Here is a 12,217-nt window from a genome sequence, read left to right as displayed (position 1 = left end):
TTATTCTCATTGTCAAAACTCTGATTTTACATCTTATGTCACACCTTAACATTATCTTCCAGAAGTAGTTTATATTATCAATTAATTTTTTTGCTTATCAAAGCATGTATAAATTTTTAACGTTCTCTTTTGCTATTCCTTATCTTCTTCTAAATACTTTTTAAATTAAGCTAGTCCTCTTTATTATCTTAAACATATGCCACATCCTTTCCTTTATTCCTACCCATTTGTACATGCTATCTACCTTCTCTCATGATGAGAGAGAATCATTGATCAGCTGCCACCTGCATGCCCCACACTGGGGATCGAACCATGACCTCCTGGTTCATAGGTTGACACTCAACTACTGAGCCATGCTGGCTGGGCAGTTTTTACATTTTTTAAATCGTGAAAATCAAAAGAATATGTCATAACATGTGAACATTATACCAAATTCATATTTCAGCGTCATAAATAAATTAACAAAACCCAGCCATACTCATTTATTTCTGTATTATCTATGTCTGTTTTTACATATTATAGTGACACTAGTGGCCCAGTGCACGGATTTGTGCACATTGAAAGGAAATTAGAAGAAATATTTTAATGTTGCTATTTGCCCTTTCTCTATAATAGAAGTGTCAGAGATGAAAATAATATATAAATTAATAAATAAACAATAACAACATGATATAACAACAAAAACATGATATAAAAACAACATTGAGCTGAAACTGGTTTGGCTCAGTGGATAGGCTCAGTGGATAGAGCATCAGCCTGCGGACTCAAGATTCCGGTCAAGGGCATGTACCTTGGTTGCGGGCACATCCCCAGTAGGGGGTGTGCAAGAGGCAGCTGATCGATGTTTCTAACTCTCTATCCCTCTCTCTTCTTCTCTGTAAAAAATCAATAAAATATATTAAAAAAAAACCCACAACATTGATAAAAACAATGGCTGATAAATTGATTAAACTTATTCTAATATCTCCCTGTATACCACATTAAGAGTAAAAACACTTTCAGAGTGCTTAACTAATTTTCCTTGTGATGAAGTATTTACAACTTTAACGTCACATGCTCTTCGAACTCGAGAGAAAGCAACATATAACTGACCATATCCGAAAACGGGTTCAGGTAGGAATATTCCTACTCTGCCTAGAGTTTGTCCTTGTGATTTATTAATAGTCATTGCAAATGCTGGCATCACGGGAAACTGTCTTCAAATTAATTTAAATGGGAGGCCAGTGTCAGACAGGGACAAATCAATTCTTAGAATCAGAACAACCTCTCCTTCCGCAGATCCTGTTAATACTTCAGCTTTGAGAAACACACACCAGTGATTGGCACCAGTGAATGCTTTATATGTATCATGCATGTGTGAGTCAATGTTTATTTTTTTTAAATATATTTTATTGATTTTTTTACAGAGAGGAATGGAGAGGGAGAGAGAGTTAGAAACATCAATGAGAGAGAAACATCAATCAGCTGCCTCCTGCACACCCACTACTGAGGATGTGCCCACAACCAAGTACATGCCCTTGACTGGGATCGAACCTTGGACCTTTGAGTCTGCAGGCCAACGCTCTATCCACTGAGCCAAACCAGCTAGGGCAACATTTTGTTTTTAAATTGCCAGCATGCGTCTTATGTACCGGCCTGTGCCTCAGGCCTGCCCTGGTCAGCTGGGCAGCCGACATCTGAGGCTTGCCTGTGCCTCGGGCCGGCCCTGCGGGACTGAGGGGACTGGGGGACTCCGGAGTTAGGCATGTGAAGCGGCCGGACCCTCCTGGGGGCAGGCCCAGCCATGCTGCGTGCCTGCCTCCCCGGCAGGGCTGAGGGGACTGGGTGCTGCCATCTTGTGGCTGTGGGCACCACCATCTTTGTGAGGGTGTGATGGTCAATTAGCATATTCCCTCTTTATTAGATAGGATAGCTAATATGCTAATTTGACCAAACAGAATAACCATCCAGACATCCTTCTGGACGACCTTCCGCAGCTCAAGGGACTGTAAGGGCCAGCAGAGGATGTGAGAACCTGCAAGGGCCGGCCAAGGCTGCGAGGGCCGAGCCCCTTCCACGAATTTTGTACATCGGGCCTCTAGTAATAATAATAATAATAAGTGTCAGAAATCAAGCATTGCTAACATGACACAAATACAAACTTTGAAATTATTTCCTTTACCTGTTTCTGGTTTTTAATCTTTTTTCTAGACCTCAAGAGCAAAAAAAACTTTGGGTTACATGGGTAGCAGGTTTGAGCCCTGTGTAAAGGACTAATGATCCCTGTTCAAAGAAGTCTTCAGTTAACTTGAAAATCTCTGCCATTGGTAACGAAAAGATCCAAATAAGCGTACTAATATACTAGGCACAATTTTTGTCCACTGTTAAAAGAATAGAAACTGCAATAAACAATAGCATCAATGAAGGATATCTGAAGGATAGTGCATTTTAGATTGGAGCAGTATAAAGGCTTTCATGTATCAGAGAGTAATGAGCCTTGAGGAATTACGAGGTAAACTAATTTTCTTTGATAGAACTAGCTGGATTTGGTAGGGAGTTTGAAGAGGCTTGTTTTCCAATGGGATCATAAGGTATGTTCAAATTCCTCTAAACTAATGGTTCATACCAGTAAGAATCTAGCTGAATCCAGCCTCATAACAACCAAGTTAGAAATAATGGGGATTTTTAATTACTTTGTTTGTGTAATTTGACTTTGTCACTAATTCTATTAGCCTTTCGATGGCAAGGTTTGAACATTCTGTCTGGGAGGAAACAGAATTAAAGCAGTTAGTTTTTATATAACAGATTGCAATTCACCCCCCCTTTTTTTTTTCCAGAGAGAATTGAGGCTGATTCCTGATTAGATAGGGTTTTAAAAGTTGAGGGAAACATGTTGTTTGTTTATTTGTTTTTTACTTAGCAGCTGGAATTTTTGTGCTAGCTCAGAGACCTAAATCCACTGGAATTAGCTGAAATTGTTTTTTGCTTTTTTAAATAAATTTTATCTCTGTTTCCATTCAGTAAATTTGGGTTATACATGTAAAAGAAAATTGTGTATTATGGGCTATGACATGGGAACATTGTGAATGATTTTCAGAGTCATTCAATTACTCTACTGTGATTTGATTAAGATTAAAAGTTCTTAATATTAATCAGACTGTTAATCTTAAACCAGGCAGTTCTGGATATCATTCCCAGTGTTTTAGGTGCTAGAGAACAATTGTGAAATCCTTATTTCAGAATTTTTCAGGAAAGCTAGTTTTACTTATTCACACTGAATGTTGATCTATAATTCACAGGTTTTATCCTAAAAGTCATTACACTATAGAATAAAAACCGGTAGGGTATAAAAAGATGGTTTGTATATTTAAGTACATTATAATAGTAATTAGTTTCCTAGTATTTTGTAGAGAACTTATGTGCCAAAAGAGTCGTAATTCAGCCTTCTCATTATATATGATTTGAAGTATACCTTGAAAGAAGTGTAGGGCTCAGTTGGCTTAAAAAATGGAGGAGTAGGAAAAGTATTCTTGTTGGTGCAAACATGTATTAAGTATTCAGTGAACAAGTAACCAGCTTGATTGGACTTATCTTGGGTAGATAGGAGTAGAGAAGTAGATAGAAGTTGGATTGTGAGAGCTTTTTCACACCAGATTAAAGACATTAAAAGTAGTTTAACATGGACTAGAAGTAACATTGAATCCCAGGCATTGTGGAATTTGTATTTGCTTTACCCACCCACTGGAATATAGACTCCATTTCTTTTATTCTAAATGCTGAAGATAATGCAGTGTATCTAGTGGGTGTCTGATACCTACTAGATTAGACAAGTCTAAACTAGACACTCCATACATGCCAGTTGAATTAAGGAATTAATTCTAACTTTGACATAGTATTAATTCCTGGCCCACCATTATCATATTTGAATGAGGGTGACGGGGGAGGACTTCCACTGAGATTTTTTTTAGAGCTGTGATTCTGTGGCCATCTTGTAGATGTGAACTGTTAGCCATTTTTGAGCAGTGTGATGTTAAATGATGTCAGATGATTGGAAATGGTTAAATATCAGATGATTCAATGAAGCCAGGTGGTTGAACTAGTCACAATGTAAAATACAAATTGGAGACAGAGAGAATGGAAACAATGAGGCCTGTTTTAAGTTGGTCTAAGCTTAAAGAGGTTATTACAGTTTTGATCATCTGGACTTGGGTGATTACAACTGTTATACAAAAGAAGCAACAATTTTAAGAGGTAACAGGTCAGTAAAAATCGAATTTTGCTTGAGCATCCATCTTTGGCTCTTGGAGGGGATAGTAGGATTATTAGTTGCAAAACTGCTTACCAGCAGTTTTAAACATGTATCTTTGTTAAAAAGCTCATAGACAATAATAGTACTTATATTGTAGGAAGAAGCATCCAAGAATGACTAAGTTTTCTTTCTGGAACGTAGAAATGATGATGATACCATTGAAGAAATGCGGAAATCCAGAGAAAGGCATGGACTTTCTGAACAAGGAATTAGAATTTAGACATGTAAATTGTTATCTGTATGTGAATGGTATTTTTATTGTATATATTGAAAACTTTTATTTTGATATGTAGAAAAGGCCGGTCTTCATAGATCTAGGTATCTGTGACTACATTATAACTTTGTCCTAAAAAAGCTACCGCATTTTGGTTTTGTTTGTTGCTCAGTAGAGTTTAAAAACTTACCCACATCTTTATATCTGATAAACCTATGAAGCAGGCACCTGTTTTCTAGCTCTTCCATTTTCATTAGCTAAGCATAATCCTGAACAGGCTTACTTACGCACTTAAGTTAGAGATAATGCTATATTTCTGACCAATACCTGACATCCTATACTACCTACTTGGTAGCGATGAACTGTGTTGAGCCAGAGATCAATGATAACTACTTTGAAATAGCTTGTTATGCTCTGGCTGACGTGGTGTGGCTCAGTTGGTTGGAGCATCGTCCCATACACGGAAAGGTGGGTTCAATTCCCATGCAGGGCACATACCCAGGTTGTGGTTTTGCCCAGTCAGGGTGCATATGGGAGGCAACTGACTGATGTTTCTTTCTCTCCCTACTTCCTCTCTCTGGAATCAATTTAAAAAATAAAAAAGAAGTAGTAGTAGCTTGTTAGAATTCATGGTCATTTCTAGCCTTTAGAGTAAAAAGTATTCCTACCAAATAGCTTCCAAGCCCTTGTCTTATGCAAGTATTGTTTAGTAATTGAAGCCTTAGTACCCACTGTCTTGATGGGGATTCAAGCTTACCAAATTACAAGCGACAGGATTTGATTCTGTTATATGTTAAAACAATGCAATGAACAACACTTTTCCTACTATCTTTGTTAATGCCATGAACAAAACCTTTCTTTAATAACTAAAATCAAAGAAGGAGTTATTTGGGCCCATGAGTTCTTCCTGGCAATGGATAAGCATAGTGAGGCTTTGTAATAGAAGAGAAGGGAGAAGAATAAATTCTCACTACTACTGTGTACCAATTCAAAGCTGTTTATTTTTTAATGTACCATGAGAGAGTGGTGAGGCATTTACCTTAATATTACCACTTTTTAAATTAGATAAACAGAGGAACTATTATCCACACTTTTCAAGTGAATTTAGGGGATATAGCTCAGTTCACAGACTTGGTTTTTGACAGCTTGAACTGAGAAGTATTATGATCTCCTTGTCCAGTGTACTTTTGGCTACATATTCTGAGTTTACAGCTTGATCATTGAACTCAATCCGCATTTTCTTTTAAAAGTATAGTTTCAACATGATTAGGGGAAAGGGAGTATTTAGATAAATAGTTTTCTATTGTAGGTTTTGATGTCAAGGAGGCAGAACTTGTGGACATAATGGGTGGAGCTTTGAATAAGTAAAAATCTCATTTTGCTTGTCCAGGAGTCTGTTGCTGTTGGAGGAGAAGCAGGAAGAATAGTAACAGAACAGTTTCCCAGCTGTGTAGAATGTAGTTTTGTTTAAAGAGCCAATCTAAGATAACTAGATTGTTGGTTGAGCAGAGCAAACTCATATCTGAGAGTTGGGGAAGCATGGCTAGTGTGAAACAAGAAATTATGCTTCATCCTGACTTTGATGTCTGCCTTGCTTATGCTGTGGGCTAATTTACTCTATTAATTTACATTGTCATTTTCCTCTGTAACAAGTCTATTTTGCTTTTCTGATGGATTTTACAAAGAAAGATTTTTGCTCAGTGTTTGTCATCGTAAATTCTCATTGCTGCTGCTGCCCTCAAAAGGATTGTGTAAATGAGGTGGGTAAGAATTCTCAGTGTACAGAAGATACGTGTGTGTGTGTGTGTGTGTGTGTAATATATATGTGGTGGTATGTGTAGAAAGTTTCACTTAAAGTGTTGAAATCGTTGATTTCAGAATGCTTTTTAAAATATTTGTAAAATTTTATAGTTTAGTGAATTTTACACTATATTGTATGTGAAGAGGGAAGAGGCTTTTCTCAATTCTGAATGGTTAGGAGAAGTTTTACTTTTATGTAAAAATAGTTAAATGTTACCTAAACACATTTGAAATGTAAGCTTTTAAGAAGTGCTGACGATTTTTTAAGAACTAGAAGATTGAGCCAGAAGAATATTACATAATGACTATTTTTCCAGCAGATTAGTTGGCAAATTATAAGTATATAAAATTCAAAGAAAAACTCAAACTCAGAGTTTATAAAATGCATGTACATGTCTTTGGGGTTTTTGGGGTTTTTTTAGTTATAAAAAATAAAATAACATTTTATAATCATTTTATATCAACTCATGCAGTTATTTTTGTGTACTCCGTTTAAAATTGCATAAAAGTGGCCTTTGTTTTTTGTTTTAAGAGAATACATAATCTTGTATAACCCCAAAAGTATCTTAAACATTAGATGTTCTAGAAGTAAATTTGTTTAATGCAGGGAAACATAGCTACTGTCCCAGGTGAAAAAAACATAATATGGCACTACTGCCTAGAGAGAGACCCTGTAGGTTACAAAAATAAACAAGAATATATCTAAAGCCAGTTGGTTGCTGGCTGAGGAAGACTGGACTAAAAGGGTGTGTACCTTTTAACTATTAATTTTTCTTATGTGTGAAATATTAGCTAAACTTATCTACCTTATTATTCCATTCTGTTTTGTGTTTTTGAACTTCATTCACAACAGGTGAGCAAAATTTTGCTTTTACTGGTCAGAACCGGACTAGAATAGGATTGTGTGTGGCTAAATCAAAAAGTAAAGAAAAGAGGAAAAAAAGGAAGTAAAGAGGTGGCAGGATTTTTTTAGGTTCTAAATTGACCACCCTATTGAAGTATATGAACCAAAAGGAAAAAAAGATGAAGACTTTTTTTCATTAAAACATTTTCTCTTCATTATTTTGTCCTGTCTGGTGCTTAAAATCATGTTTTAGAATAATCTCAACCAACTTTTAAAAAAATTATTAAATGTATTGGGGTGACACTGGTTAATAAGATCATACAGGTTTCAAGTGTAGATTTCTGTGATACATGATCTGCATACTACATTTTATGCCACTACCCAAAGTCACATCATCTTCCATCACCATATATTTGGCCCCCTTTATTCTTTACTACCCCTCAACAAACTTTTTTACATTAAAAATAATTTATTAAAATTTTTGAAAATACATTGAGTTTTCTGTTCTCCTAAGAACAAGAAACCTGTGAGTATAATGTGTATATGAAAACCTGTACTTGTTTCTTTTAAGCAGCTTTCTATTTATATGTACCAGGTGACTTTTCTGTAGGCCACTTTAAGGATCATGAGATTTCATACTAATTTTTACATTTTTGGGTCTTTTAAAATAAACAACGCCTATAAAGTCTTGCTTCTCAAATGATTCATAATATCTCTGCTAGATATTTTTATAATCTTGACTTCTTGATGGTAGCTGACTGGTGAAATATCTTTTTATTCTTTTCATTACCTAAGTGAGTAACAGTAAGCAGCCTTAATCTTTTAATACCAGCTGCTGGACTGGTAAGGTGTGTCTCCATTTTATTGGGCTACCTTGGCACCTGCAATACATTTTTGAAGGCAGCAGTGACATTTGAATATGTAGAGTTTTACTGCCAGAAGGCCAAACTCATTCCTCTAAATGTATATGTTTAATAGCATTGGTATGGAATTTTCCATACCTAAATCTTAACTAGAGGTTGAAAAAGTAGCATAACCTAGTAGTTCAGGGTGTTATACAATGCACAGTTGGTTTTGCTATTGGTGACTTTATATCTCATTTGTTCAACTATTATTTCTATTTGTAAGTAGGATTTGATTTCTTATTTGTAAAGTCATGAGTGTATATATGTTTGCATGGATAGGATTAATAAAAGGACCAAGGATTGAAAGCAGGTTCACAGTGGATCTTAGTGATTATTATTCAAGAGAATTCTCTGCTTCCTTTTAACTCTAAACTTTATCTTTGCTGATTACCTTGAAATCCAAAGTGGCCTTAGATCAGCAAACTTAATAATTCAAAGAGCTTTCAACCTAGATATTACATTTGATTCTAGCTGCTGTGAATATAGATAAGTGAATTGTGCAAGTATTCCCATTTGTTTGACAAGGAATCTGAAGCTCAGCTGTTTCTATTTGCCCAGTTCACACTGAATTCAACTTTTCTATTAAATCCTTTTATCTTTCCAATATGCTTAAACTAAATTGAAATGTCTTTTGATAGAATCAGTGTGTGTGTGTGTGTGTGTGTGTGTGTGTGTGTGTGTGTGTATGTAATTAATATGTGGAGTTTTACTGCCAGAAGGCCAAACTACATTCCCCTAAAATGTGTTTATGGAAGAAGAAACATTTTCCTAATCATATTCTATATTCTCTTTTATTGCTTTTCTATAGCATTTAGAATGTTTTTACATGCAAAGGCCAACTATATATGTGTCCACTTTTAGCAAAGAATTGTCTTTCAGATAACTTTCTGCCAATAGTGAATGTTCTACGAACTCAACATATAGTATTTTAGATTGTTTTTCCATTATATTTATGAATAGCATTTTAAAATTTGCTTTTAGCCCAGCTGGCGTGGCTCATTGTTGGAGCGTCAACCTATGAACCAGGAGGTCACTGGGGCAAGCAGAAGGCAGCTGATCAATGATTCTCTCTCATCATAGATGTTTCTCTCTCTCTCTCCCTCGCCCTTCCTCTTTGAAATCAATAAAAATATATTTAAATAAATGAATAAAATTTGCTTTTTTTTGTTTGCTACAGTAAACAGTTCTACATGTTTATTGTAGAAAATTATAAACAAATATAAAACAAAATCTCTAGTGTTTCTACTGTCAGAGAACTTTTAGTGTGCATCATCCATTTTTTTCTTAAAACAGTTCCTATTTTCTTAAGCCTTAGTTAGAAATACCATACCACCTTGCTCAATTAAAGCAGCCTTTTGCTTCAGCAGCATTATTTTCTTATTTTTATTAGAATTCAAAGACCAGTTGGGAAAACTTAATTTGCTGGATTTGAAAGTAAGCAAAATACAAACTGCTATCTTTTTAGTCATTACTCAGAAGTGAACCCTTTAAATACATTGATTCAATTTTAGGATCAGCACTACTCCACAGTTCCTTGCTGTGGAAGGTTAGCCATAGAGGCAGAATCCTCCAAATTAGGACTTTTGAATAATGCATTGAGTCAATAATGAGAATTATTTCACTACAACTCTAGTATTTGAAAACTTTTTTGAGCTAATTATTTGATGTAGAGTTGACCCTTGGAATAACACAGGTTTAAACTATGCAGGTCCCTTTATACATTTTTTTAAATTAATACATATAGTACAATAAATTTTGTCTTCCTTATGATTTTCTTAACATGTTCTCTGGCTTACTCAATTGTAATAATACAGTATATAATATATATATCATACAAAATATGTGTTAATCAACTGTTATTAATAAGGTCAACAGCAGGCTATTAGTTGTTAAGTTTTGGGGGTCAAAAGTTGCAAGTGGATTTTCAACTGCTCAGGGGGGTCAGTGCCCCAAGGGTCAACTGTATTTCATTTCAGTCTATGAGAGATTAAATGCATTCCTGGGATCTATCAAATTATCATTAACTTTGGTTTAATATATCTTGTCACTGAGACTATAGATTATTAGAATTAATATATATTCTAACTTTTCTAGTTCCTCTGCCCTATTTCCCTGTGTTTTGAGTATTTAGATGCCACTTAGATAGTGTATTAGTGTGGTTAATCAGATGAGTTGGGAATAATGAGATGGCTTTGTCCACATCACCTCTCAGATAGGAGTATTTTGTTATTCTTGTATCTTTCAACACATTGCTGAAATCTTTATTTGCAAAGAATTTACACGTCATGAAGATTCTGAAATATCACTGTGATGCTCTTTAGTATTACATGTAATAGTTGCATTGAGTGTTCTTCTGAAATTAGACAGTTTGTCTTTCATATGGGTCTAATGTATCACTTTTCATTTTATGTTTCATATGTATAAGATAGTTTGCTCTTCAGTTCTCATGTCAAACCAGTCCAAATCTTAACTCCTTCTATACTTGGTGAGTTTGTTAAAGAGTGCTATAATCATAGAATACCTGCCAAACTGAGCATGTGAATTCATGCCCACACAAGTTCACTGTTCAAAACAGCTAATTGCTGTGTTGATTAATGTATTAGGTAACAAGATTGAACAAAACACATTCTAACCAATTAGAATATTTGGCCTTCTTTTTAGCCAGTAACTTCTTTTACTTAAAACACAGCAGAAAATGTTGACAACATTCTAAAATTTTCGCTAGCCACATATAGAAGCCATGGAAGTAAGTGCCTCCTACTCTCTGTTTCTTTCTTTTGTCTTGTGGGAGTTAAATTGCCACTACTCAACTCATCCTGCATGAACCAGCTCCTTCAGACAAATCGCGGGGGGGAAAAAGCCAGGTTTATAAGAAGTCAATCTAATGGAACCTTAAAAGTCGATTGAAAGTCAAAGTTCAAAGGCTCTGCTTTTATTAATGTGTTCTTGTCACTGTTTTTTTGGGTTTCAGGGGGTGAAGCCAGCCAGTTTTGACAAAGTAGCAATTCCTGAAGTGAAGGAAATTATTGAAGGATGCATTCGGCAAAACAAAGATGAAAGGTAAGTTGCCTCTTGACCTGTTGCTTAAACAAAAACCTAAAATGTAACATGCTGTGAATATAACACTCAATCTAAGGTGTATTTTACTTGTGATTAGTTTTTCAATTAATGTCGTAATATCTTTAAAAGTAGAGTTTTGTCCATTGAAGTGTTCAAACTTGATATACTGAAATGTTGTAAAACTGTGGAGTTTAAGTAAACCAGAATTACCTGAAACATCAACATTTAATGATAACTTTGTATAGCATCAGCATGTTGTATAAAACTCAGTAGGGTTCAGTCCTGGTCAGTGTGCTCAGTGGTTAGAGAGTCAGCCCATGCACCAAAGTGTTGTGGGTTGGATTCCCCCGTCAAGGGCATGTACCTGGATTGCAGGTTCCATCAGGTGTGTGCAGGAAAGGCAATCAGTCGACGTGTCTCTCTCACTTAGATGTTTCTCTCTCCTCCTTCCTTCCTCCCTCCCTTCCACTGTCTCTAAAATCAATTGAAAAAATACCCTCACGTGAGGATTAACAACAAAACAGAAAACTCAGTAGGGTTCCATCTCTAATGCAGCAGATCCATTCCTTAGTTTTTTATTCATTGAATTCTAAAAGGTAAAATAAAATCTTGGTTCTTTAAAATCAACTCAACTATACAGGTTTTGATTTGCTTTTAATCTGCCAGAATTGAAGAAGAGCAAAACATCAAAATTCCTTTGAGTAAAAAGAGACGACTTCCCACAAAGCTTAGGAGGAGATCTGGCTTAGTCATTTGTACTAACAGAGGACTTTTCTCAGAGGAGTGGCAAGTATCTGATCTGCCACATAGCTGATTCATCACCCGTTAGGCATGGCAAAGGTCCAATGTCTGTTTTTGAAAAATAATCCACTTTGAATGTCCCTCCTTACCCTCTTAAAAAAAAGTTTTAAAAAAAAGATTAGTCTGTACAAATATAAATTGTAAGTTGAGCATAGTCTACCTCCAGAAGAATGTGAGCAATCAGGTATATCAACCAAATTAAAGAATTCCATATCTTCCCTTCTCCAGTCTCATGCTCTTTTCATAACTTCATTATTTGGAAGAGGTTAACATCATGATCTTTAAGGCTTTTTAGTAGAAATTTA

At 35.4% G+C, this 12,217-nt stretch overlaps 1 protein-coding gene across 3 annotated transcripts in view; it reads left to right on the top strand.

Moving 5' to 3' along the window:
- The window catches only part of WNK1 (WNK lysine deficient protein kinase 1), a 137,927-nt gene that overhangs the window by 75,987 nt on the left and 49,723 nt on the right, over positions 1-12,217 (top strand). For all 3 annotated transcript variants that reach the window (XM_054718764.1, XM_008153340.3, XM_008153341.3), the window contains exon 5: positions 11,023-11,111. In XM_054718764.1, coding sequence (XP_054574739.1) covers positions 11,023-11,111 — 89 coding nt within the window. The remainder of the gene's footprint in view (positions 1-11,022; positions 11,112-12,217) is intronic.

The sequence above is a fragment of the Eptesicus fuscus genome, chromosome 7 (genome assembly GCF_027574615.1).
Source record: "Eptesicus fuscus isolate TK198812 chromosome 7, DD_ASM_mEF_20220401, whole genome shotgun sequence".
NCBI lineage: Eukaryota > Metazoa > Chordata > Mammalia > Chiroptera > Vespertilionidae > Eptesicus > Eptesicus fuscus.
This window is presented reverse-complemented; position numbering and strand designations above follow the sequence as displayed.